We start from the raw sequence: 27,372 nt of genomic DNA, 5'->3' as shown, positions 1-27,372 counted from the left end.
GAGGCGGGAGGAGGGGGGCAGCGCCGGGAGGGGGCAGGGCCGAGTCGGGCTTCGCGGTCGGCCCGCCAGCAGGGAGGGCGCCTTTGGCTTCCCCACCGGCCATGGAGCGGCTGACGTTGCCTCCCCTCGGCGCGGCGGCAGTGGACGAGTACCTGGAGTATCGGAGGTGAGGCTGTGGCTCCGGGCCGGCCCCTCGCCGCTCTGAGGGGCCACGATCCCTGGGCTGAGGGCGCGGGCAGGGGCCCGGCGGGTGTCCGGGGGGATTCCCTGAATCTTTGCCTGGGTTTTTGGGGGAGGCCTAGATGAATTCCAGTTTCGTCTTTGCCTAATTAAATATTGTAGGGCCACGCAGTTCTATGCAATGATGAATCTTCCGATGCCATTTAAGAGGTCCCTCTGCTCCCTTCCAAGAAGGATGACTAACTCTAGCTGATACAGAGGTCCAACTGTTTTTTAAATGGCCATTGAAAACATTCACATCGAGTACTAGGGGCTATAGAAGTTAGCATACATCAAATTAACCCAGTAATAGGGTCAACCGTGAACTTCTGAACGCGCTCCCCACCCCGAGGTGCTGGTTTTAGGAGAAAGGCACCGACTGGTGTTTTGGTGTTCTGGAGAAACCCCTTCCGAAACTGGAAACGTAGCCGCTCCTTTGGCCTGAGGACTCGACTCATTGTCCTGGGTCCTGACCGAGGCTGGTGCACCTGCAGCGACGCGCTCTTTTTCCGCTTCCTGGGGGTTTTGATCGTCCGGAATCTGGGCGGATGGGAAGTCCTGGAGAGGGCCGCCAGAGGACGCGGAGTTGGGGCGGGAGGATGTGTGTGTACAAGCAGAGGGGAGACGCTCCAGGCTCGGCCAGGGAGGCTGGAGCGAGCGACAGGGCCTCCTCTGCGGCACCGTGGGCGACCCAGATGACCCAGAGGTGTGCGCGCAGACGGTCCCCCAGCTGACTGCTCTCCCGCGCTCCGACTGCCCCGTCGGTGTAGTTTTGGGTAACCCTTAGAACTGCCTGGAGATTCTGAGCCAGAAGAATAAGGGCTAGGAGCTTGATGGGGTCAGTTCCCACGCCCAGTTCAGGATCAGAACAACCACCACCCAGTCCTCTCGCAGAGCAGAGCTGGCTCCTTGAGCCTCCAGTTCTCCAGAGCTTTTGCCTGGGAGCAAGTTGCTGGAGCTGGTGTTGACTGATAACTTGGATATTTAGATATGTGAATTGTGGGCCTCCAGTTGATTCTTGCCTAGCTCCGAACATGTTAGGGCAGACCTGGTGGAAAATTATGTATTTATTTATTTTATTGAGACAGGGTCTGACTCTTGCCCAGGCTGGAGTGCAGTGGCGCGATCCTGGCTCACCTCAATCTCCACCTCCTGGGTTCAAGTGATTCTCCTGCCTCAGCCTCCCGAGTAGCTGGGACTACAGGCGCCCAGCTAATTTTTGTATTTTCTGTAGAGACGGGATTTCACCATGTTGCCCAGGCTGGTCTTGAATTCCTGGGCTCCGCCCGCCTTGGCCTCCTAAAGTGTTGGGATTACAGGCCTGAGCCACCGTGCCCAGCTGGGAAATTATTTTTTCAATCATAAATAACTTGAAACACTTCCCTCTGAAAGAGATTATCAGGTCCTTTACTGACATCAGGATTTTAGAAAAGTGGGGAAAACAGGACTTGAGTGCCTAGATGTGAAAAGGTGGGCCGGGAAGGTGGGGGTGGGAAGATGAGTTAAAATATGAGTTTAGAAGGAAACAAACTTTCCTTCCTAAGAGTTTTCCTGGATTTGGTCTTGTCTAGGTACTTTGGTGGGAGTCAGTTGGGAGGGGAAGCATGCAGCCTTGTTACTCACACTGTGGGAGTAACATATATACACACATATATTTATACATGTATATACATGTATATAAATATATATATACATATTTTAGATAGAGTCTTGCTCTGCTGTCCAGTCTGGAGTGCAGTGGCACTATCTCAGCTCACTGTAACCTCTGCCTCCGCGGTTCAAGCAATTCTCAGTGCCTCAGTTTCCAGAGTAGTTGGGATTATAGACGCCCACCACCACGCTCCGCTAATTTTTTTATTATTGGTAGAGACGGGGTTTTGCTATATTGGCCAGGCTGGTCTCGAACTCCTGACCTCAAGTGATCCACCTGCTTCAGCCTCCCAAAGTGCTGGGATTACAGGTGTGAGCCACTGCGCTGTGAGTTTTAATCTGCATTTGAACAAGATCCCCTGGGGATTCTGTAAGTACAATAAAATTTGAGTTGCACTGGTTTAGTACTTAAATACCAGTGACATCTTACTTTTAAAAGATCTTTTAAAGATCCGTATTTATCTTAAGATCTTAATACCTGTTGGTATTCTTGATAGCTACAAGAAAGTGAAATGGCCCAAAATTTAACTCAGAAATAAATGCCCTTTTTTTCTTCGCTATTATGTATCTAGATTGTCTGTGTAAAGAAGACAGTTTTGATTATTTCATAGCTTATACATTGGTTTTTCTTTTTCTTTTTTTTTTAATGGCAAGCACATAGAGCAATGGTTTTTATTTTCTACCTCAGCTAAAGGCTTCAAAGTATGGAAAAAAGCATGTATTGCACAAAAAAGCATGTAGCATTCTACAAATATCACTTTTTGTGACTTTTCAAGGGGAGTATTTTCAGGGAGAAATGTCTTCAGTTTTGGAAAAACTTCTTTTAGGTGTGCTTTCTTTTCCTCCAGGGAGGCCAACTCTTAATTTTGTTTCATAGAAATAGTAGGGGCTTAATATTTTCCCATAAAATTTTGGGTTCTTACTTCTGAAATTAAACAATGATAAACCTGATTACCTAACACACAAATGTGGTTTGAGCTTGTGCTGAACCAAGTGTGTATTTAGGTTCCACATTAGTTTAAACCCCTGGCCAGGGTTTGGAGACAGGTATGGAAATTAGTCATATTGGCTTCTGCTTTGATAGTTTTTGTACTTTTTTGGGATACATTTTCAAAGGAGGAAAATGTTAGAATTTTTAGCAGTTAAGGCTCTACCTTTAATGAGAAGAATGAGAATCTTTGCTTCAGTATCAAAGGAAAAACTGAGATGAATATGTGGTAATCCTCTGTTGATAAACCTGGATCAGTAAAGTTGCGTTATGAATTCATTGTTTTTCCTATTAATAACCCTCTTGTATAGGAAGTTAAGGGAGAAAAGATTTCTTTTCTCACCCATCACTAGGTTCACGGCTGAGGCACCTATGTTTCTGGATCAAACCGAGGGTTGGGCTGCTTATTCTCGTGGCCCAGTAATGTGATTCAGACGAACTGGGAAAGAAGGGAGATTATTTTTGTAACTGGTTATAGGGAGAAGGCCTGGAAGATATTGGCAGACCAACTCAAAATTACAAAGTTTTCCAGAGCTTATATACCTTTTAAGCTATATGTTTATGTGTAAGTGTGCATTTATCTAAAGACATAAATGATGAACTTCTAATCTATAACTAAGATCTGAGTCCTGAAGACCTTCCTCTGGAGCCTCAGTAATTTACTTAATCTAAATGGCTCCAGGTGCTGGGGTGATTACTCTTGTCTTGTCTCGTGCTAAATCATGGAGGGTTGGGGAGTTCCTTCAGACCCCCAATAAACTTGTTTGTGGAGGTCTGGGGAGTTTCTTCAGACCCCCAATAAAACTTGTTTAGTCCTAAATGGGTCCTTTAAGAATTCCTTCATTATCTTGTCATGCTGCAAGGCCCAGGAAAGGCCTGGGCAAAACTCTTTGTGGGCTCTTGTTACTTTCCAGCCTTTGTATAAGGACACTGGTTCTATCAGCGTTTAGTATTTAACTTCACCACTCAGTTAGTGCAGTAACAGGTGTTATGGAGACATGGCCTGCCACATCTGTAAGAAAAGACAGATTTACAAAATAAAAGCTTAAAAATTTATTTAATATTTGCAGTGGCCTGGTCATAGCTCACCCGGAAAATAAATACTCAAAGTTTAAGAGAAATATATATTTTTATTGTAGAATTGTTGGTGAGGATGATGGAGGGAAACTTTTTACTCCTGAAGAATATGAAGAATACAAAAGAAAAGTTTTACCTCTGCGCTTACAAAACAGATTATTTGTGAGCTGGCGGTCACCAACAGGGATGGATTGTAAACTTGTGGGCCCAGAGACACTGTGCTTTTGTACACATAGGTAAGATACTTTATTGCAAAGTTTTTTGATAATTAGAAAATAAAAAGCTAAGCATATCTTACTTCTACAAATTGTGATGATTGAGAAACATTTAACAATTGTCCTTTATGTAGTAGAGTAGAAATTTTCAGCTGGGGATGGTGGCTCACATCTGTTATCCCAGAACTTTGGGAGGCCGAGGCAGAAGGACTGCTTGAGCCCAGGAGTTCTAGTCTGCAGTGAGCTGTGATTGTGCAACTGCATTCCATCCTGCGTGACAGAGAGTGAAACCTTGTCTCTTAAAAAACAAAAATTGGCCGGGCGCAGTGGCTCATACCTGTAATTCCAGCGCTTTGGGAGGCCGAGGTGAGCGGATCACGAGGTCAGGAGTTCAAGACCAGTCTGGCCAACATAGTGAAACCCTGTGTCTACTGAAAATACAAAAAATTAGCTGAGTGTGGTGGCATGCGCCTGTAATCCTAGCTACTTGGGAGGCTGAGGCAGGAGAATCGCTTGAACCTGGGAGGTGAGGTTGCAGTGAGCCGAAATGCCACTGTACACCAGCCTGGGCGACAAGTGTGAGGCTCTGTCTCAAAACAAAACAAAATAAAACAAAAAAATAAAACAAACCCCACAAAAATTATCTAAAGGTTTTTAAAGCTATAATTAAAATTTTTCCATCATATCCTATTGGCGCTTATCATGGAGTCTTACCACCTTAAGCAGTTCTCTTGCCATTGGTAAAAATGTTTGGTGGTCCTGTGGCTTTGCCAGGGGTCTTTCAGTTTGGGGAGCAGAGTCTACATACATCTCACATCACTGGAGAAGGTAGAGAATGGGTCATCAGACTGAGGAACTACTTTAAGCATTGCTTGAATTGGCCCACACTGATCATGCTGTCCATCTATAAGTATAAACATTTCTCCTCAAATTTGCTAATCGCCTTTTATACCTTAAGGATCTGCCATGTTGATACCTTTCTTTAAACAAACAAGCACACTGCTTTGCATTACAAATGGTCATGTTCCAAGAAAAGTGCCTAAAGGAAAGGAAGTAAGTGAGGCTCCAGTTTTTGACTTGAGTTGTCTATATCTGAACTTTGCGTTTTGCTGTGTGTGTGCTCTACTTTAAATTTTGCTACTGTCTTACAGTTGTAAAGTTCAAAATATCTAAGCTGCTTCACAGAAAAGTCTCTGAACCTATTCCATGTTTTCAGGCAGCAACTTTAACTTTCGGTTCCAAGAGGAACCACCCTATTCTGATAGCAATTTCTGGGGCTCTTTCACAGAGACTCTTTGTATAGTTGCTATTTAGAGTTGCAGTTTGCCAGAATTTGTTAGGCAGTTGCTAGAATGAGTAATGTTGTATACAGATTGACTATGAATTTATTTAGCAACCCCAACTAAAAACACTGAGGAGGAATGGAGGATAAGAGATGTGTTGTTATCTTTCAGAATTAAAGAGGGGTTTGGTAAGTTTGTGATAGTTTTATAATTTATTCTTACACAAATTTAGTGCCACTTTCTAATCTCTGTATAACTTATACAGCATGGACGTGAATGTCAGAATTGATCCAACTCAACTTTTTTTTTTTTTTTTGAGACAGGGTTTTACTCTGTCACTCAGGTTGGAGTACAGTGGCATGATCTTGGCTCATTGCAGCCTCGACCTCCTGGGCTCTAGCGATCCTTTGACCTCAGCCTCCCAAGTAGCTGGGGCCAGAGACACTGTGTTTTTGTATAGTTCTTATACTGTTTTTCTTGGCGTGTGCCACCACATCCAGCTAATTTTTGTATTTTTTTGTAGAGAAGTGGTTTGGCTTTGTTACCCAGACTCCTGGGCTCAAGTGATCTGTCTACCTTGGGCTTTCCAAAGTACTCAGATTACACGTGTGTGCCACCATGCTCAGCTGACCCAACTCAACTTTGATGGAGAAGTTATTGTATTTAGTACTGATCCACTCAGTGAGATTTCTTCCAAACTTTTCCCCCAAAGTGATATATGATTATTAAGGAAAATGGGGGATATATAGAAACATAGAATATATTCTATATACAATATATAGAAGCAGCTCACTACCCAAAGCCAGCTGCTAGTTTTTTTTTTTTTTTTTTTTTTTAAATATCTGTATGACTTTTTCTTTTTTTTCTTTTTTCTTTTTTTTGAGACAGAGTTTCACTCTTGTTGCCCAGGCTGGAGTGCAATGGCATGATCTTGGCTCACGACAACCTCTACCTCGTGGGTTCAAGTGATTCTCCTGCCTCAGCCTCCCGAGTAGCTGGGACTATAGGCATGCACCACCATTCCCAGCTAATTTTGTATTATTAGCAGAGATGGGGTTTCTCCATGTTGGTTAGGCTGGTCTCGAACTCCTAGCCTCAGGTGATCCTGAGGCTGCCTCCCCTGCCTTGGCCTCCCAAAGTGCTGGGATTACAGGCGTGAGCCACTGTGCCCGGCCTGACTTTTTCTTTACATGGTTCATTTAACTGTTGTTAATTATGTGTTTGCATAAAATACTGAGCCACTTTTTAATGACAGAAATCATAGAAATATGTTTCCACGTTGTTATGTGCTGGCCAAAAACAAGATTTTAAATACCTGCCAGCTAGTCCAGCAAGTCCAGTGGTGTTTATCTGTGTTCTCCGGAGCTGTGAGAGAGCCTTGGGGGTGTGCCAGGTGGAAGGGCAGATTAGGAGAAGGGGAAACTCTATTCTGTTCTTCCTCTTGCTCTAACCAATTCTGAATTTGTTTTATGTATTCTCGTTCTATAAAAGATGTTATTTGACAAAGGGGTTTCGCCGCTAAAAGATTTGAAAACCTGTTGTCTAGTAATTTACTTACTGGTTCTTTTATGTTGTGTGGGTGTGTGTATCATGTAGCTGATGTAAGTACTATTGCTAATATTATTGGTATGCATAAAGCTTTTTCTATAAATGGAATTATTTTCTTAGGGTATATTTTCCAAAAATGAAATTTCTGGTTCAAAGAATGGACCTTTTAACGTTTCTTGAAACATTATTAAATAGCATTTGTTCTTTTGTAACACTCTTTTTTGAGACAGAACCTCGCTCTGTTGCCCAGGCTGGAGTACAGTGACGCAATCTCAGCTCACTGCAACCTCTGCCTCCTGGGTTCAAGGGATTCTCCTGCCTCAGCCTCTCTAGTAGCTGGGACTAGAGGCATGCACCACCATGCCTGGCTAATTTTTGTATTTTTAGTAGAGATGGGGTTTCATCATGTTGTCCTGGTTGGTCTCAAACTCCTGAGCTCAAGCGATCCACCTGCCTTGGCCTCCCAAAGTGCTGGGATTACAGGCATGTGCCACCAGCACCTGGCCCTTTCGTAACAGTCTTGATAACATTGTGTATTACATATAGTTTTAAAAAACTTTGACTCTTTTTGCTAAGTTAAAATGGTATCTCATTTTAATTTGGATTTCTTTGATTAATATTGAGAATAATAAATTTAGTATTATTTTACTGAATATCACCTATGAGAAGAAAGTGAGTGGTCTTATTTAAGAAAATCACAGTACTGTAAGAAGGAGCTTTGGCTTTCAAAAATATTGATAATTTATTTTGAAGTCAAAAGTTATATTAAAATAAATTACATCAATACACGTTTATTGAATGTATTTCTATTTTAAGTAGCAAACATATGGAAATAAATTTAAGTAATGCACTTTGATGAAAATAACATTCATAAAGAACTTTTTCTTTTCTTTTTTTTTTTTTTGAGACGGAGTTTCGCTCTTGTTGCCCAGGCTGGAGTGCAATGGCGCGATCTCGGCTCACCGCAACCTCTGCCTCCTGGGTTCAAGCAATTCTCCTGCCTCAGCCTCCTGAGTAGCTGGGGTTACAGGCATGTGCCATAATGGCCAGCTAGTTTTGTATTTTTAGTAGAGATGGGGTTTCTCTATGTTGGTCCAGCTGGTCTCGAACTCCTGATCTCAGGTGATCCGCCCAACTCAGCCCCCCAAAGTGCTGGGATTACAGGCGTGAGCCACTGCACCCAACCTGAACTTTTTCATACTCTTAGGTTGTGCTTCATATTAAGAAATCTGTAGGGGTAAGTGTTTTAAGGAAATTATATAATTATTCTTTGTATTGCTGTGAAACAGCTTCTTAAATAACTAAAAATAGAAACCTAAAAGTGAAGATTTCCTCTGACCAAAGCAACATAGCTGATACAAGTGCTATATGTAGGAGAGTTTATTTTCACCTTACTATGAAGAATAATAAAACAATAATAATTTAAAAAATCATATCTGCCTTTAATATAATAGAAATTGTAATTTTTGATAATACCTGTATTGTGTTCAGATTTCTCTCTCTCTCTCCTTTTTTAGGTATAAACAACATAAAACTGACTTGGAAACGATTCCTCAGCAGCGCCCCATTGATCTGCCCTGCCGAGTGACTGGCTGCCAGTGCAGGGCTTACCTTTATGTCCCCTTGAATGGCAGCCAGCCCATTCGCTGCAGGTGCAAACACTTTGCTGATCAGCACAGTGCTGCGCCTGGCTTTACATGCAATATATGTGAGTTATATAATTATAAACACATAAACTCAGAATGTTTATACGTCTTCCTTGAATATTTAACGTGCCTTTGTACTGGTTGTAGAGTTAATATTCAATTGTATTAGTTGTGGAGTTAATATTCAGTTATAGCGTTAATATGAAACAACTAAGGAAAATTCAATGGATAGATACTCTAAGATTTCATTTTTGTGGAAGGATTCAGAGTTAATGGTACGCTTGATAATCATAAACCCTCATTTCATGTAGTCCAGATAATTTAAGTAATAGTAATGGATTTTAAAGAACTACCAGATGTGGGGGCCGGGCGCGGTGGCTCAAGCCTGTAATCCCAGCACTTTGGGAGGCCGAGACGGGCAGATCAAGAGTTCAGGAAATCGAGACCATCCTGGCTAATCCGGTGAAACTCCGTCTCTATTAAAAAATACAAAAAACTAGTTGGACGAGGTGGCGGGCGCCTGTAGTCACAGCTACTTGGGAGGCTGAGGCAGGAGAATGGCGTAAAGCCGGGAGGCGGAGCTTGCAGCGAGCTGAGATCCGGCCACTGCACTCCAGCCTGGGCGACAGAGCGAGACTCCGTCTCAAAAAAAAAAAAAAAAAAAAAAAGAATTACCAGATGTGGTCTGATTCAAATTTTCGAATACGGGAGTTGAATCAACTAAATTCTATTCATAGATTTTAAAAAAGCATTTTATAAGTCAAAAATTTTTTATGGCTTGCTGATAGATTAACATAGCATGATCATTTTAATACTTTGTTTGCAGTAGCACCCTTACCTTAATACCTGTACCCAAATTCCAACCTCTACCCCTTTTGCCCTTACACTGGATCATCCATTGAACTAGGTAGAGTGCTAGTCCATTAGTTTCCTTCAGGAGATAGTCAATCCAGTTGTTTTTATAGTAGTTTGAGTTGAAATCTTATGATGAAGTATGTAATAAAATATTTTTAATGACAGTGGCAGGAATAAATGTTTCATTGGCTGAATATGGAAGTAGTTGGAGAAAACGGATTTATTTGTATGCCTTGGTTCATATATATATATATATATATATATATAAAAAATAATAATAATAATTTTTTAACAGAGTTTTGCTCTTGTCACCCAGGCTGGAGTGCAGTGGTGTGATCTCGGCTCACTGCAACCTCTGCCTCCAGGGTTCAAGTGATTCTCCTGCCTCAGCCTCCCAAGTAGCTGAGATTATAGGCACCCGCCACCACACCTGGCTAATTTTTGTGTTTTTAGGAGAGACAGGGTTTTACCATGTTGGCCAGGCTGTTCTCAAACCCCTGACCTCAAGTGATCTCCTTACCTCGGCCTTCCAAAGTGCTGGGATTCCAGGCGTGAGCCACTGCACCTGGCTGTTCCCATATATGTTTGTCAGAGGTGTGAGTAGGTAAAGATTTTGTTAATGGTATATTCTGGCCTCCATTACAATATGGCTTGATTGTTTCATACAACAACTTTGTTAAGACGTAATTCACATGTCATACAATTAACCTATTTAAAATGTGCAGCTTCATGATTTTTTATAATCAGCATGAATGTTGTGTAACCACCAGCACAATACACTTCAGAACATTTTTCTCACCCCAAAAAGAAACTCCGTATTCACTAGGAGTCATTCCTTACTTGCTCTCTCCCCAGCCCTAGGCAACCCATAATCTACTTTCTGTTTCTGGATTTGCCTATTCTGGACATTTTATATAAATAGAATCATAGAATATGTGGTCTTTTGTGACTGACTTCTTTCATTTAGCATGATGTTTTCATGATTCAGCCATGTAACTGATTTGTTTTTCTAAGACCACCAGAGTGGGCACAAAAGAACCAGCGAGTAGGCAAGGCTAAAAGCAAAACTGCAAATTTATTCTTTGGTCATCTAGCTTCAGGGACCGGAGCTGGGCGGGGGGTGGAGTTTCTAATACAGTCCCGACAAGAGTGGGGGCTGAGAAAGCCCGCCCCCGGCGCATCTGCTGGGAGCGACTTTTCTAGGAGTGGAAGGGCAATAGGCGGGCACGGGCATGTCGGGGGAGGGAGGCCGCTCCGCAGGTGCCACCAGGTAAATCTTGGTCTCCTTGGATTGACATCACCTGGTGCATGCCTGATTAATCTGCACCTTCCCGGGCGTCAGCTGCATTCTCGCACACATGGGAAGAGTTGGTGGTGAAGAAGAACCCGGAAGTGCACCATCCTGCCTCCGTTCGTCCAAACAGTAACCTATATCAATACTTCTTTCCATTTTATTGCTGAACAAGATTCCACTACACCCTTTCTGTGTCTACAGGTTGGCCTTCCAATTTGGCTTTTATGGGGAGTTGATCTGTAGGAAGATTTCTACATTATCTCTTCACCTGGTCCTGGCCACTGGGCTGTCCCTGCCATGCCTGCTTATAATTCCGTTTTTGAGGAGAGGGCTTGCATTACCTGGCTCTTCAATTTCTTTTAGTCTTGTGTTTTGCAGTTTTTTTTTTTTTTCTGTGTTATATCCGGTTACTACTTTAGCATGTTTTAGAAGTAAGAACAGTGGCTAGGAAGGAGTTCAGTGGCTGGAGGTAAGAGTTACAGGGGCCAGAGGATCTAGATTCAGCTGGCTTTTGCCAGGCTAAGTGTCTTTAGGGTAGACAACATAGGACCTTTGAGAATTTAACTCCCTTTACATCTTGATTCAGGTTCCAAGTGTTCAGGATTCCATAGCTGCTTCACTTGTGCTTGTGGTCAGCCTGCATATGCCCATGACACAGTAGTGGAAACTAAGCAAGAAAGATTGGCTCAGGGAAAACCAGTGGGACAGGATGTTCCTTATGCAGCCATGGGAGGATTAACTGGTTTCAGCTCACTGGCGGAAGGCTACATGCGGTTAGATGACAGTGGGATCGGTAAGTGATGCTATGTGAAATGTGAGCCCATCGTATTGTTTTTATGTATGCTAGCAATAGTGAAGCCTTATATTTGTTAAGCACTTCATAGTATTTTTCTTTCAGAAAACATTCTCTCATTTGATTTTTATTTTTTAAAGGAGGTTTTTAAAATTTTTATTTTATTTTTTACTTTTTCAGACCTATTTAGTATCCATGAAAGAGGTTTTATTGCTACCATACAATGTATTGTCATAGAATTTAGAAAGCACATGGCAGAGATCATTCCCATCCCAATACTTGTACTCAAATTTGAATCCACATCTCCATTGTTTGAAATAGCTGAATAATATTTATTTTATTTGATATGATATAGTTTACCTGTTACTCTACTGTATGTAACTTATGCTATTATATCCATTTCATTTTGGAAACAATAGGCTTATGTTCATGTGTGTATATGAACACACATGTATATACATGTAATCACTTCTGTAGTAAAATATGTATGTATGTGTGTGCACACACATATATCTTGTTGCATATATATATGTTGTAAATAATGTAGGGAAAGTTTAATAGGATCTATTCTAAACTGTTAAAGGTAGATGGATCCTTCTGAGAGCTGAGTGGGACTGGGGAGCAGAATGTGTTCCCTGTCTACTCGAAACACTGGTGTGTAAGTTTTTTTTTTTTCTATTTTAAAGAAGCATGTATTTTTTCATTTAAAAATTACATAAATACAAGTGTATATTTTCTTTTCTTTTTTTGTTTTTTTTTGAGACAGTTTCACTCTCATTGCCCAGGCTGGAGTGCAATGGTGTGATCTCGGCTCACTGCAACCTCCGCCTCACAGGTTCAAGCGATTCTCCTGCCTCAGCCTCCCGAGTAGCCGGGATTACAGGCATGTGCCACCACACCTGGCTAATTTTGTATTTTTAGTAGAGATGGAGTTTCTCCATGTTGGTCAGGCTGGTCTCAAACTCCCGACCTCAGGTGATCCACCTGCCTCAGCCTCCCAAAGTGCTGGGATTACAGGTGTGAGCCACCATGCCAGGCCCATACAAGTGTATATTTTCTTGTAAAATATTCAAACAATAGAAATTTAGTGGAAAAAAAAGAGAAATTAATTGCAAAGCACCCTTGAATACTTCTCTTTGGTTCTTTCCCCGAGGGTAATTTGCTATCATCAATTAATTTTTCTCTTTAACATACAATTTTACTATTTACTTTTTAATTTTTAAAAATTATTTGTATTTATTGTTTAAGAGATAGGGTCTTGCTATGGTGCCCAGGCTAGGTTTGAACTCCTGGGCTCAAGAGATCCTCCAGTCTCAGCCTTCCTAGTAGCTGGGATTACAGGCATGCATCACCATACCTGGCTTTACTTGTTTTTTAACTTAGAAAAATGTAAAGGCCTGTTGTGTCAGGACACACAAGTCGACTTCATTCTTTTTAACTGCTGTATGGTATTCCACACTGTAGATATAGCAGTTTATCTAACCATTTCCTTGTTCATGACATTTAGATTTCCATCTTTTTTTGCCATTACAAGCAATCTTGCCAAGAAAATCCTTGAATTTGTCTGCCTGTATCCTTGCATGAATTTGACTCTAAGGTAGATACAGAGAAGTAAACTACTGGAGCATGTTAACCTGTAAAATTCTAATGCATTCTGCCAAAATGTCCTCCAGAAATGCTCTGCTTGTGTTTACTTCCTCTACTGATGCTTTAGCTTGCCTATTTCCTCACATTTAGGCTAATCATTGATATTATTAAACTTGATTTTTTTGCCAGTCTGATGTGTAAAATTGTCGTTGTTGTTTCAATTTGATTTCCCTGGTTATTAGTGAGACAGGGATCTTTTCATATTTATTGGCCATTTCACTTTCTGTGAATGGCCTATTCATATCCCTTGCTCAATTTTTTTTTTTTTATCTTTTATCATTGACTTATAGGAAGTCTTTTTATATATTCTGTATTTTTTTTTGTTATTTATTTTGCAGACATTTTCTCTCAACCTGTCATTTGTCTTTTAACTTAATTTTTTTTTTTCTTTACAGTTTAAAAATTTTGGAGACAGGCCTTTCCTATTTCAGTTTTATAAATATATTCTCCTGCATTTTATTTTAATACTTTTTTATGTTTAGCTTTTTCATATATCTGTAATTTATTTTTTGTGAAAGTGTGAGGTAGATGTGTCTAACTTCAGTTTTTGTCTAAATTGATGGCCAGTTATTCAAGCACCATTCTTTCCCAAATCATCTGACACTCTACCATATTCTTTATTTTTATTTTTATTTTACTTTAAGTTCTGGGATACGTGTGCAGAACATGCAGGTTTGTTACATAGGTATACATGTGCAATGGTGATATGCTGCAGCCATCAACCTGTCGTCTAGGTTTTAAGCCCTGCATGCATTAGCTATTTGTACTAATGCCCTCCCTCTGCTCGCCTCCCACCCTCCGACAGGCACCTGTGTGTGATGTTCCCCTCTCTGTGTCCATGTGTTCTCACTGTTCAACTCCCACTTGTGAGTGAGAGCATGCGATGTTTAGTTTTCTGTTCCTGCATTAGTTTGCTGAGAATGATGGCTTCCAGCTTCATCCACGTCTCTGCAAAGTACATGAACTCATTCTTTTTTATGGCTGCATAGTATTCCATGGAAACCCTACCATATCCTGTCATATTCTCCATTTTGTACCATTGGCCCATTTGTCTATCCTGTGCCAATATTTTACACACATATATATATATTTTTTGTGATAGCTTCCTGGTATGTCATGATATTTGATGTGATAAATTTTTCCTCTTTGTGATTGTTTTCAAGATTGTCTTGATATTTTTGTACATTTTCTCTTCTAGGTAATTTTATAACTAGCTTCTTAAATTTCATAAGTAAATTCTTCTGCAGTTTTATGGGTGTATAATTATGTTAGGTTCAAGCAACAGCTAAAGAAAACCCAACTACGAGTGTCAAAAAATGATGATGATGATGATCATGTTTGATGACTGCAACTTTGTACTACCAGCAGTTGTTTGAGCCACATCACATATATTATTTCACTTAATCCTCACAACAACTCTGTGAGTTAGATGATTATTCCTAGTTTACAGATGAGGATACGCAGCACAGAGAAGTAAAATAACATGCTCAGTGTTATTCAACTAGGAAGTAGCAGGGTTGGGTTCAACCTGAAGATTTCTGTGGGCTCCCTAGTCTGCCACATTGTTGGCTATTTGTGTACAACTACTATATTGTTTTCATTACTGCAGCTTTATAATAAATAAATTAGTTAATATTTATGACTTCATTTTATTGCTTCAGAATTTTCCTGACCTATTCTTATGTTTTAATTCTTTCAGAACTTTGGCATCATTTTGTTAAGGTATAAAAATTCTATTATTTTAATTGAGATCACATTGAATATGTAGATGAATGTAGAAATAATTTTTTTTTTTTAAGATGGGGTTTTGCTTTGTTTCCCAGGCTGGACTGCAGTAATATGATTATAGCTCACTGCAGCCTTGAACTCCTGGGCTCAAGCAGTCCTCCCACCCAACCTCCCGAGTAGCTGCGACTATGGGCGCATGCCACTATGCCTGGCTAATATTTTACATTTTATATATTTTTTAGAGACAGAGTCTTACTGTGTTGCTCAGGTTGGTCTCAAACTCCTAAGGTCAAGTAATCCTCCCACCTCAGACTCCTGAGTAGCTGGGACTACAGGTGTGAGCCACCATGTAGAACTGATATTTTTAAATATTATCTTTTCATTTATTAGTCTGTGCAGCTAAGTGGAATTCTGAAGTTGTTATCCCAGAAGGCTTGCACAACCTTATTAAGTTTATTTCTATGTATTTAATTTTTTTTTGAGATGGTGTCTCGTTCTGTCTCCCAGGCTCCTAGGAGTGCAGTGGCATGATCTTGGCTCACTACAATCTCTGCCTCCTGGGTTCAAGTGATTCTCCTGCCTCAGCCTCCTGAGTAGCTGGGCTTACAGGTGCGTGCCACCATGCCCGGCTAATTTTTGTATTTTTAGTGGAGGCGTGGTTTCACCATGTCGGCCAGGCTGGTCTCTAACTCCTGACCTCAGGTGATCTGCCTGCCTTGGCCTCCCAAAGTGCTGGGATTACAGGTGTAAGCCACCATTCCTGGCCAATTTTTTTTCATTAGTATCATACATGAGATATTTTTTCTTCCATTATATCTTCTTACTGATTATTGTTTGTTTATAAAAAAGCAAAAGTGTTTCATTGCTTTTGTTACCATTCTTATTACTTAATCTTAGAGTTTTTACTCAATTTTTAGTTTATTTTTAAAAAATAATGTTTTTGCCTCTTCCTTCCCAATATTTATGACTCTTATTCTTGACCAGTCAAAATGGCTAGTACTTCCAGAACAATGCTAAATAATGGTGGTAGCTGGCATCTTTGCCTTTTAGAGACTTCTAGTATTTTAACACTAAGTATCTTCAAGGTATAGTCATGTGCCACTAAACGATGGGGATACATTCTGGAAAATGCATTGTTAGTTGATGTTTGTTATGTGAACATCATAGGGTGTACTTACATAAACCTAGATGGTAGAGCGTACTACACACCTAGTTATGTGATATAGTCTTTTGTTCCTAGGCAACAAACTTGTTCATCATGCTACCGTGCTGAATGCTGTAGACAGTTGTAACACTATTTAAATTTTTCTAAATATAGAAAAGGTACAGTAAAAATATGGCATAAAAAATAAAATGGGCCATGTGCAGTGGCTCATGCCTGTAATCCCAGCATTTTGGGAGGCTGAGGCAGCCAGATCGCTTGAGCCCAGGAGTTTGAGACCAACCTGGGTAACATGGCGAAAGCATGTCTCTACAAAAATACAAAAAATTAGCCGGGCATGGTATTGTGTGTGTGCCTGTAATCCCAGCTACTTGGTGAGGGCTGAGGTGAGAGGATCACGTGAGCCTGGGATGTAGAGGTTGCAATGAGCTGTGATGGCACCATTACCCTCCAGCTTGGGTGACAGAGCGAGACCCTGCCTCAAAATAAATCAATAAAATGTTACACTATTATAGGGCAGCCCTATTATAATCTTATGGGGCCACCATTGTATATGCAGCCCATTGGTGACTAAAATGTCTTATGTGACACATGATTTTATAGAGAAAGGAAACCTCTTCCTTTTGGTCCATGAAAGAAGGTGGGGTGAAGAAAGGTGAGAGTTAAGAAGAGGAAATATAAGATGTTTTTGTTCTGATTTCAGGTGTAAAGGAACCTAGGGGCAGAGGGACTCCAGATCTATTAGCCATGTAGATACCTAGACCGAGGAAACCTCTTGCTGGGATTTGGTTCCTTTTTGATGTGGAAGGAGTCCATAATTTCCAGCTGTCCCGGGGTGTGAGAAGGCAGCTGACCTGTGAGTCAGTGGGCCAGCCATGCCATCTATCATAGCAGGGGGCAGAGCTGGAGGTGGGTCCCCTAATCTAGGGGACTCAATAGAGGAAGTGACAGGTATTGAGGGAGTCTATACTTGCAGCGGGAGCAAGCATAAGGCTACCAGGCCCTATCAAGCTGAGAGACCAACTTATTAAATTCAAGTTGAGCATTTGAGATCAGTAGCACTTGCAACCGCCAGAGGGCAGCACAAGGACCTGCGTGGGCCAGAGCCTTCTCTCATATTCCCGCATGCCCCATGGGAGCCACTGGGGATGGGGCGGGGGGCGGCGCGGGGAGCGGCGCGGGGAGAGACGGAGCAATCGTCCCACACTGTTTGTAAGATGGGGCTAACTTCTAACCCAGCTAGGACCAAAAGTTCACTTTTTCCTTCACCTGTGGTATAGAGATAGCAGTGTGGGGGGAAGGTGGTGGTTTGTGAGGAAGGCAGAGCAGCTACATATTTTCTCCGAAGCTTCCTTCCTTTTGGTCCAGAAGTCAATGTATTTAGCAATTAGTCTTTCTAGTTTATGGTTTGGAGTTGTGGATGTTTCCTCATTTCACTGAGGAAGGTACTTTCTTCTTTATTTTTCATACTTTGTTTTCAGATGGCTTCCTAGTAAGGAATAAAGTAAAAATACACTTATTCTACCCTTTTCAGTCAGAGATTCCTTATTATGAATGTCTTGCTTTTGATAGTGTTTTATAACTATTATATATTAGGGTTTTGAACTTCTATGCTAACATAGGTACATAATATTCTTTTCTTCTGTGAAGAAAGTTCTCAGAAATGTGCAGAATACTTTTACCCATTTGCTTTTACTTTATATGTCAGATAAAAATCTAAATAAAAAGACAGAGTCTCACTGTGTTGCCCAGGCCGGATCCAGTGAAGTGATGTAATCATAGCTCACTGCAGCCTCAAATTCCTGGGCTCAAGTGATCTTCCTGCTTTACCCTTCAAGGGAGGTAGGACTACAGGCACACGTCACCATGTCCAACTAATTTTTGTATTTTTTTTTTTTTTGATAGAGATGGGGTCTCCCTATGTTGCCAAGACTGGTCTTGAACTCCCGGCCTCAAGCAATCCTCTTGCTTTGGCTTTCCAAAGTGTTAGGATTACAGGCATGAGCCATTACACCCATTCTAATTTTTTTTTTTCTTTTTATAGAAGGAATTTCTAATGATTCTGTTGAGGTTCCAATTTATTTATATTAGAAGTAATAACTTGTTTGTATCCCTGTAAATATTTAATTTTTATTCTCCATGTGTTGTTTTCTCAGGTGCACCTTCAGTTGAATTTTTAGAATCTCCCATTACAGCAGTAGACAACCCATTCCTAAAAGCATTTCAAGCATCATCTAGTTCTTCTCCAGAGACATTAACAGATGGTAATGAAATGAAGTTTAGAACTGTTTTTGGATGTAGTAAATTAGAATATGGAGCTTTGATTTGTTTTCTAGGCATCTCTCTTTTTTTCATTATTACGATAATTTAACTTCAAGTTAAGCTATCATTTTACTTTCTTTTATGTAAGCCACACACTGAGAAAAAGCAAGTAACTTCATTTTGTGTTGGGAAAAATAGCTAACTCCAAGAATTTAAAGGATTCTGGTAATACTATAATTTGAAGTTTTAAACCTTGTTCTGGTACATGCTATTGCTCTGGTGTTTGAGTAAGAGGGCCCTCTGGTGGACTAATTGCCTTTGGGTTTTCCCAAAGAGGCGTAATCCAGTGATAACCATAGGTTAGCAGAGTTTTATCATTTATAAATTAAGAGCGGGTACAATTCATTTTTAAGCACCAGTATTCTATATTTCCCTTATTGAAAACAAGAAGAATAAATTTGTATGACTTATTAGGTATTTAAAATTTAGTATTTTAGAATATTTTAAAATGAGACTTTCTTTGATTTATCTGTATTTTCATACACCTAGACATTCCCCACAAGGGATTTTAAGGCTGCTTGCAAGAACAACATACAACTTAGTACATAGTGATAAAATATATATAGAAGTAAGAAGCCAAGAAAAGGACACAACTGTGGCAGCTTTCAAGGTTGATGTAATTGTTTTGTTTAAACTTCAGTTTTGACTGAGTTTAGTGGCAGCCAAGGCACAGAGGAAAGTGCAGTCAATTAAATGTTTTTCTTTCTTAGACAGGAGGAAGCCTGAGTTCCTCAGTGCTAATGAATGTTACACCAATGCTGGATTTTTTTTTTTTTTTTTTTTTTTTTGAGACAAGTTCTTACTCTGTTGTCCAAGGTGGTGTGCAGTGGTGTGATCATGGCTCACTGTTACCTTGAACTCCAGGGCTCAAGTGATCTTCCTGCCTCAGCTTTCCACATAGCTAGGAGTACAGATGTGCCCCCACACCTGGGTAATTTAAAAAACCTTTTTTTTTTGCAGCAGGGTCTTGCTTTGTTGACTAGTTTGGTTTCAAACTCCTGGCCTCTAGCTATCCTCCTTCCACAGCTTCCCAAAGCACTGGGATTGTAGCTATGTATCACTGCTCCTGGCCTGGCATGCTGGATTTTAAGTCAGTATAGTGATCCTCAGTGATTAGTGGCTAAAGTAAAAGTTGCTGCTGTATTTCAGCAAATACAGCAGACGTTTGCTTGTTTCCGATAGTCACCTTTTCTTTCTTTCTATTTTTTTTTTTTTTCTTTTTTTGAGACAGAGTCTTGCTCTGTTACCCGGGCTGGAGTATAGTGGTGTGATCTTGGCTCACTGCAACCTCCACCTCCCTGGTTCAAGTGATCTCTCACCTCAGCCTCCTAAGTAGCTGGGACCACAGGAATGCACCACCATGTCCAGCTAAATTTTGAATTTTTTGTAGAGTTAGGGTTTTGCCATGTTGCTCAGGCTGGTTTCGAACTCCTGAGCTCAAGCAATCCACCTGCCTCCACCTCCCAAAGTGCTGGGACTACAGGTGTGAATCACTGCACCTGGCCTGATAGTCACTTTTGAAGAGTTGGGATATACCATTTTACTAGATAAATGGTAATATGCCGTTATAATGCAACTCAGTGTAGATGAGTCTGGAAGAGGTTTGGCTCAAATGGTCCCACATGATCCAGGGATAGACCCAGAGTTTCCAGAGGAATGGGTAGATAACACTTATTCTAAACATCCATCCCTTCTTACTCTTCTCAGTAAGACTTTTGTGAAAGATAGTCGACAGACTGTAGCTGTACTCTGGTGATTGTCTGGAGTTACATGTTGCTGATTGAGGGTGAATTCATATGCTTTAGAAACTGAAGTGCGAGTGTTCAGGTTGCTATTCTGCTTTGGAAATGAAGGGACCCAGTGAAGACATTCACTTGCAACGAAGGTGAACTTTTCTATGAAATTAGGCTCTTGGGGCACCTACCAAGAAAACCAGACTTTTTGCTACAGAAGCAATTTTAAAAATTCCTTTCAGCATGTAAATTAGTGCTTGATCCATTTTACAAAGTGAGTACCGTGAAAAATGGATAAAATAGTTGAGTTTTGAAACATTTTGAAGCAGGTACTATCATTACTATGGTTGCCAATACCAAACCTCAATAATTACTTTTGTGCATTATCTCAAAGTGTAACATGGATTTCTAGTTATAAAATGTAAAAAGTAGTTGGACAAAACTAAGTGTACTCTTATACGGAATAGCTATTTAATATGGACTGTGGACTATTTGGGAATGTTTGCTAGTGAAAAACACTTTTGTCCTGTGATGCCATTCTCTCTAAAAGAGAATTAGGTAGTATGACCAATTATTCATTTAGGCCGTTTTTGGTTTGAAAAATTAAACATTATCACCTGGCAGGAGAAAACTTTTCTTTCTTTTGTTTCAGGGGAATATGTAATGATATAAATACATTACTTAGATTTTTTTTTCCTTGTTAGTAGGTACAAGTAGTCAAGTTTCTTCGTTAAGGAGACCTGAAGAGGATGATATGGCTTTCTTTGAGAGACGATACCAGGAAAGGGTAGGTTTTTGAGGAAATCCACTTGCATTAAGCATTTACTTGTAGCAAAAGCAGTAGAACGATTATATATTGAATGTGGAACATCCTTAAAAATAATTTATAAAGTCTTTACTCACAGTTGGTGTTAGGCCTTGAGGCTTATTAGAATAATTTACACAGAAACAGGGCTAAAGAATAACATGATATTTAATACACTGGTTTATTTATGAAGGCCATAAAGATTGGATAAATGTGCAAATAAAATTGTCAGTAATAAACAAGATCAGCAGATTTGTAAATTATATGTATCTTGAATTTCTTTTTTTATACATGTACCTTTATTTTTTATTTAAAAATATTTGTCAAATAAAGATTGAGTATATTTTGAATTCTTTTTTTTTTTTTAGACGGAGTCTTTCTCTGCTACCCAGGCTGGAGTGCAGTGGCGCGATCTTGGCTCACTGCAAGCTCTGCCTCCTGGGTTCACGCCATTCTCCTGCCTCAGCCTCCCGAGTAGCTGGGACTACAGGCGCTCGCCACCCCGCCCGGCTAATTTTTTGTATTCTTAGTAGAGATGGGATTTCACCGTGTTAGCCAGGATGGTCTCGATCTCCTGACCTCGCGATTCACCTGCCTTGGCCTCCCAAAGTGCTGGGATTACAGGTGTGAGCGACTGTGCCCGGCGTCTGTTTTGAATTCTTAATATGTGTTACTTATTCTTCTTAGAGGCTTTTAGGTGTATCCAGACTCGTTCAAATTACCCAATATACACCTGGGCGCAGTGGCTCACGCCTGTAATCCCAGCACTTTGGGAGGCCGAGGCGGGTGGATCACCTGAGGTTAGGAGTTTGGGACCAGGCTGTCCAACATGGCGAGACCCCTTCTCTACTAAAAAAATACAAAAATTAGCCGGGCATGGTGGTGTACGCCTGTAATCCCAGCTATTTGGGAGGCTGAGGCAGGAGAATCGCTTGAACCTGGGAGGCAGAGAGATTGCAGTGAGCCAAGATTGTGCCACTGCGCCCCAGCCTGGGTGACAGTGAAACTCCATCTAAAAAAAAAAAAAAAAAAAAAAAAAAATTACCCAATATTCTTTAAGAAACGGAACATTAAACATAAACATATTTTAGGTCGGGCGTGGTGGCTCAAGCTGTAATCCCAGCACTTTGGGAGGCCGAGACGGGCGGATCACGAGGTCAGGAGATCGAGACCATCCTGGCTAACACGGTGAAACCCCGTCTCTACTAAAAAATACAAAAGAAAAACTAGCCGGCCGTGGTGGCGGGCGCCTGTAGTCCCAGCTACTCGGGAGGCTGAGGCAGGAGAATGGCGTGAACCTGGGAGGCGGAGCTTGCAGTGAGCCGAGATCGCGCCACTGCACTCCAGCCTGGGCGATAGAGCAAAAACAAAACAAAACAAAACAAAACAAAAAAACCATATTTTAACAATTTCCAGGGCTCAACAAGTGAAGTCTTGATGTGTTCACAGCTGTAAGTGAAAGTGACTCAGTTCACCAGGGTGTAAATGCCTTGGAGATAAGCACAGTGTTTTATTCATCTTTGTATTTTCCCTAGCACCTAGCACAGTGCTTTGTGTGTAATAGGTTTTTAGTGAATTATGAATTTATGGAAAAGTAAAAAAAGTTGACACAAATATAATTGATACTTTCATACATGTCAACTTCTTATACTTTTGATATATTTCATGGCCATGTTCATATTTGAGAGTTTTATTTTGTTTTTTTGTTTTACTAGATGAAAGAATGTTGGCTTAATGAGGTGTGGGGAATAGTATTTCAGCCACATGGCTGCAAGTACTTTCTTTAGGGTTGTTTCGTGGGCATCACTATCTCTCCAGCCGGGTAATAAACTCCACCCAAAAGTAAAGATACTCCCGCCACTTTTTGTTGTATCCTGTATGACTCTTAGACAAGAGCTTGTTGAGTAACTGAAAGGATGGAAAAAGTTGAACATTAAGTAAATTCAGGAAGTAAGTTGGAGACAGAGTAGCTTAAGAATTTTGAAGTCGAAGGGGAGAGGACAGAATTTAAGTCAGAGCTAGAAAATAGAGCTTTTTGCAGTGACGGAAACATTCTATATCCATGCTTTAGTCACTCTCCATATGGGGCTCTATAAGGCTAAATTTAAATTTTAAAAATTTAATGTTTATTTCCTCAGTCATACCAACCACATTTCAAGTGCTTAGTAGCCACATGTGGCTAGTGGCTTCCTTACTGGATAGCACAAGGCATTTCCATCACTGCAGAAAGTTCTTCTCAAAAGCTGTGGTTTAAGGGTCTGTTTGGGCTGCTGTAAGAAAATATCATAAAGCTGGGTGGGTTATCAACAACAGAAACTTATTGCTCACAGGTTCAGAGACTAGGAAGTCTAAGATCAAGGTGCTGGCAGATTTGGTGTCTCGTGGAGGCCTGCTTCCTGGTCCGCCAGATAGCATCTTCTTGCCGTGTCCTCATATGCTAAAAGGGGCATGATGGGTCTTGAGGCCTCTTTTATAAGGGCACTTACCCATTCATGAGGGCTCTGCACTCATAATCTAATCACTGCCCACAGGGCCCATCTCCTAATACTGCTACATTGCAGGTTAGGATTTCAACATGAATTTTGTGGGGACAAAAACATTCAGACCATAGCAAGGGGAAAGAGGTGTGGTAGGATGTCAGTGAGGGAGATGAAATGGTCAGAGTGATGGAAGAAAAGGCAATTTTTGCAGCAGCATCAGGGTATAAAGTTATAATCAAATCACTTTTCATTCTTGGAACACACACACTCACGGCCAAGTTTTAATTTTTCCTCACAGGCTTATGGGATACTAGGTTCTAGAATTCCTTCCATCCCTTCTCCAGAAACCTGGAGTTTTGACTGCTTTGAAAACATGCCAATGGTGTTTGCTTGTGAGAAGATAAGGAGAGGAATTCTTATTTGTGAATGTTTTAAAGGATATACCTGGCCTGTCAAGATTGTTTATTATAGGCTGGGTGTATTATGCCTGTAATCCCAGCACTTTGGGAGGCCGAGTGGCACTTTTTGGGCGGATTATGAGGTCAGGAGTTTGAGACCAGCCTGGCCAACATGGTGAAACCGCATCTCTACTAAACGCGCACGCGCGCGCGTACACACACACACACACACACACACACAGTTAGCTGGGCATAGTGGCATGCACCTGTAATCCCAGCTACTCAGGAGGCTGAGGCAGGAGAATCGCTTGAACCCAGGAGGCAAGGTTGCAGTGAGCTGAGATCGTGCTACTGCACTCCAGCCTGGGCTACAGAGCAACAAACACTCTGTCTTGGGGGGAAAAAAATTAACATAAACCTGGAATTGATGGATTTATGAGATGTAGTTTATAACTTTCTAGCCTCTGTGATTTATAGATTTATGAGATACAGCTTATAAACTCTCCACCATGTGTGATTAATGGAGTATAAAAACTAAGAAGCCTATACCTAAATAACTTCCTCTGAGGTGACATGTACCATACGTACTATTAGTAGTCGTCTTTTACTCCAAAACCATTTGGATTATTAGGAAGCTGCATGTCTGATAGTTCAGAGCCTCTCGCAAGAGCAATGCCATGTGTGTATCCGGTTTTTGCTTGCATTCTTTGCTAATCATTGGCAACATCTGGCAGGGAAGAATCTATGCTGAGTGTAAGTCTGCTTTGGTAAGTGAGACCTCTGTGGTAACATAGTTTACCCACTGCGTTTAGATCCTCTTGAGAAGTTGCTTTTCTATATCAGTTCAAGTTATTTTCTTCTGCTGTGGATGATTCTTGGTCTCTTTTCCCCAAGAAAGGAGAATTTTATTAAGGAAACAAATATCAAAGGTCTGCTAGGTGCAAAGCACTGTATTCCTGCCAGGAAATTTAAAAAACAAAACAAAACAACAAAAACGAAAACAAAAAAACAAAACAAACAAAAGAAAGAGGAGCAGGTATCTTTGCTTTTAAGACTCTAGATGGTTTGCTGAGGCGGTGGCTCACGCCTGTAATTCCAGCACTTCGGTAGGCCGAGGTGGGCCAATCACTTGAGGTCAGGCATTCAAGACGAGCCTGGTGAACATGGTGAAAACCTGTCTCAACTAAAAATACAAAAATTAGCTGGGTGTGATGGTGCATGCCTGTAATCCCAGCTACTTGGGAGGCTGAGGCAGGAGAATCACTTGAACCTGGGAGGCAGAGGTTGCAGTGAGTTGAGATTGTGCTACTGCACTCCAGCCTGGACGACAGAGCGAGACTCTGTCTCAAAAAGAAAAAAAAAAAAAAAAAGACTAGATGGTTGATGGATGTATTTGCTACGTACTATTTCAAATGACAAACACTGCTTTGGTTTTTGTTTGTATTTTGGCGTCTTTGCTTCTTAAAAATTTATGTTTCTGCAAATCTAGCACTTGGCTTTAAATGAGTGAGGAAAAGGGTCTAGCATTTATCGAGTGCTTAAGTGCCTAGATCTTTATATATATTATTTACAGCTTTAGAACAACCCTGAGGAGTAGCTATTACTATGACATTTTTTTTTTTACAAATGTAAAACTGTTAAATAAATTGTCCCAAATGCTTAATAAATGGTAGAAGTAGGATTCACTTTCTCTTCTATTTGACATCAGAACCTATAATTTTTGCCCTAGAATAGAGTATTTTTTGGGGGTCCTTCAGATGACCTGTTGTTTGATATGGTTTGCAAGAATGATATGATGTATGGTGTCCGAATGAGGTTCCCAACCCAACTCAAAGAGGCGAGAGAGGGAATAAATGTGGAGGAGACAGAGGTTAGATTAATCTGGTTTTATGATTGGAAGCTTGTATTACTTGCAGTTTGATAGGACTGGATAGACTGGTTTTACCGGGTCTCTCCTGGTTTCTTGATATTATTCCTATCAGTTCAGAAGGTCGGAGACCCTGCCTTCTACCATGGACCCTGACTTGCTCTCCCCTTCTCTTGCAGGGGTAAGGCAGTGGGGTTGCCTCTGGAAATTGGTGTGTATGAATGTGAGTGGTGGTGAGTAGGAGGCAGGTTGGATTTGTGTTCTCTGGGGCCTTTAATCCCATGGAAAAGGTCTCTATGTGTCTAAAAAGTTAGAAGGCCACTGCTTAGGGTATGTGTGCTGCTTTTTTGCTTTAACTACAATGGAGGAGGAAAAGGCTTTTAGAAAGGTAACTGGGAATATGGAAACCAGAATTATAGGAAACAATCCTTAAAGCAGTCCACGTTCCAGAGAGAATCCAGCTGGATTAGGTGCATTATGTAACTCTGTAGGGAATGTGCATAGCTGGATGTAAGTTTAGTCCTTTTAGCACTTGTAATTTCAGTGTCAATTGAAATTAATTTTTTTCTCTAAAGCAATATTCATGTTACTTTTATTAAAATGCTTCTGTAAAATTAAAATAAAACCATTTAAAAATGTGTAATTATGTCCCTTTAACAGATTTTGGCTTTAGTATTTAGCAGCTTAATAACTGTGGAATGGCTGTGACATGAATCTGAATGAGTTTTCTGCAAGTTTTTTTTTTCTTTAGAATGGTTTACAAGTTATATCAATAAATATGTTAAATTTACAGATGAAAATGGAAAAGGCTGCTAAGTGGAAAGGAAAAGCTCCATTGCCATCAGCTACAAAACCTTCATGAAGACTATTGGATAAATTAAAATCATCATCCAAGTATCTTTTTCATGTTTATTTAAATGTAATAATACAGTTTATTTTTCCTGAAATGATTTACTTTTTTTTACTGTATAAGTGTCTTTTGGGATGTTTCCTTAATTTATTTAAATAACTAAAAATGCCTATGACTTTTGTCGAAACTCATAATTTACTACTTTGTATGTACCTTTGTCTCTGCTGACAAATGAGATTATTTTATATGAGTCAGTCTGAGAGTACAGTAAATATTTTTAGTACATAATAATTTAACTGTTTCAGGCTATTTAAACAAAGATATTATCAAGGGTTTTGGACAAATATATAAGAGCCATTTTTTTGTCATTCAAAATAGTAAGTTAAAAACAAGAAAACAAAGCAAACAAAAAATAGTTAAAATCATTAATTTTTTTTATTTTTCAAACTTGTAATGTTATGCTTTTAAATAAAAAATGTATCTTAAAATTATATAACCATTTTCTAGTGATATTACTGATTTTTTTTTCAATAATCTTTCTCAGGCTGAAGCTATCTACTGATTTTTAAGTTGTGTTGTCAACTACCCATTGTCTGTAACTTACGTACTGGACACATCTTGTGTGCCACTGCAAATCCTCTTGGCCCCATTTCTTACTCCATTACTGCTGTGGAACACTTTCCAGCAGGTTTCTGATAGCTGAAGCCATTCGATGCCCATGTCACGGCTCTCTTGCTTCCTTCTGCAGGGATCTTCTGACACTGTGGCTTGGGATGTCCACTGGAACCCCACTGTATCATACATATGCAGCC

At 40.5% G+C, this 27,372-nt stretch overlaps 1 protein-coding gene across 4 annotated transcripts; it reads left to right on the top strand.

The window, feature by feature from the left end:
* LOC111545069 (protein FAM221A) lies at positions 1 to 27,059 on the top strand. 4 transcript variants are annotated; one of them, XM_023215998.1, is made up of 7 exons: positions 1 to 166; positions 3,997 to 4,170; positions 8,498 to 8,688; positions 11,362 to 11,568; positions 18,262 to 18,369; positions 20,865 to 20,947; positions 26,504 to 27,059. In XM_023215998.1, exons 1-7 carry the CDS (start codon positions 102 to 104, stop codon positions 26,570 to 26,572), a joined length of 897 nt encoding a protein of 298 aa, XP_023071766.1. In that variant the 5' UTR covers positions 1 to 101; the 3' UTR covers positions 26,573 to 27,059. The 4 variants fall into 4 exon arrangements, with proteins under 4 accessions (XP_023071766.1, XP_023071767.1, XP_023071768.1 ...); XM_023215999.1 differs by lacking the exon at positions 18,262 to 18,369; XM_023216000.2 differs by lacking the exon at positions 3,997 to 4,170 and having other exon boundaries at positions 88 to 166.
* Positions 27,060 to 27,372: the final 313 nt, after the last annotated feature.

This window comes from Piliocolobus tephrosceles, unplaced genomic scaffold (genome assembly GCF_002776525.5).
Source record: "Piliocolobus tephrosceles isolate RC106 unplaced genomic scaffold, ASM277652v3 unscaffolded_33016, whole genome shotgun sequence".
In the NCBI taxonomy this organism is placed as follows: domain Eukaryota; kingdom Metazoa; phylum Chordata; class Mammalia; order Primates; family Cercopithecidae; genus Piliocolobus; species Piliocolobus tephrosceles.
Note: the sequence above shows the minus strand (reverse complement) of the source record. Positions and strands in the feature narration are given on the sequence as shown.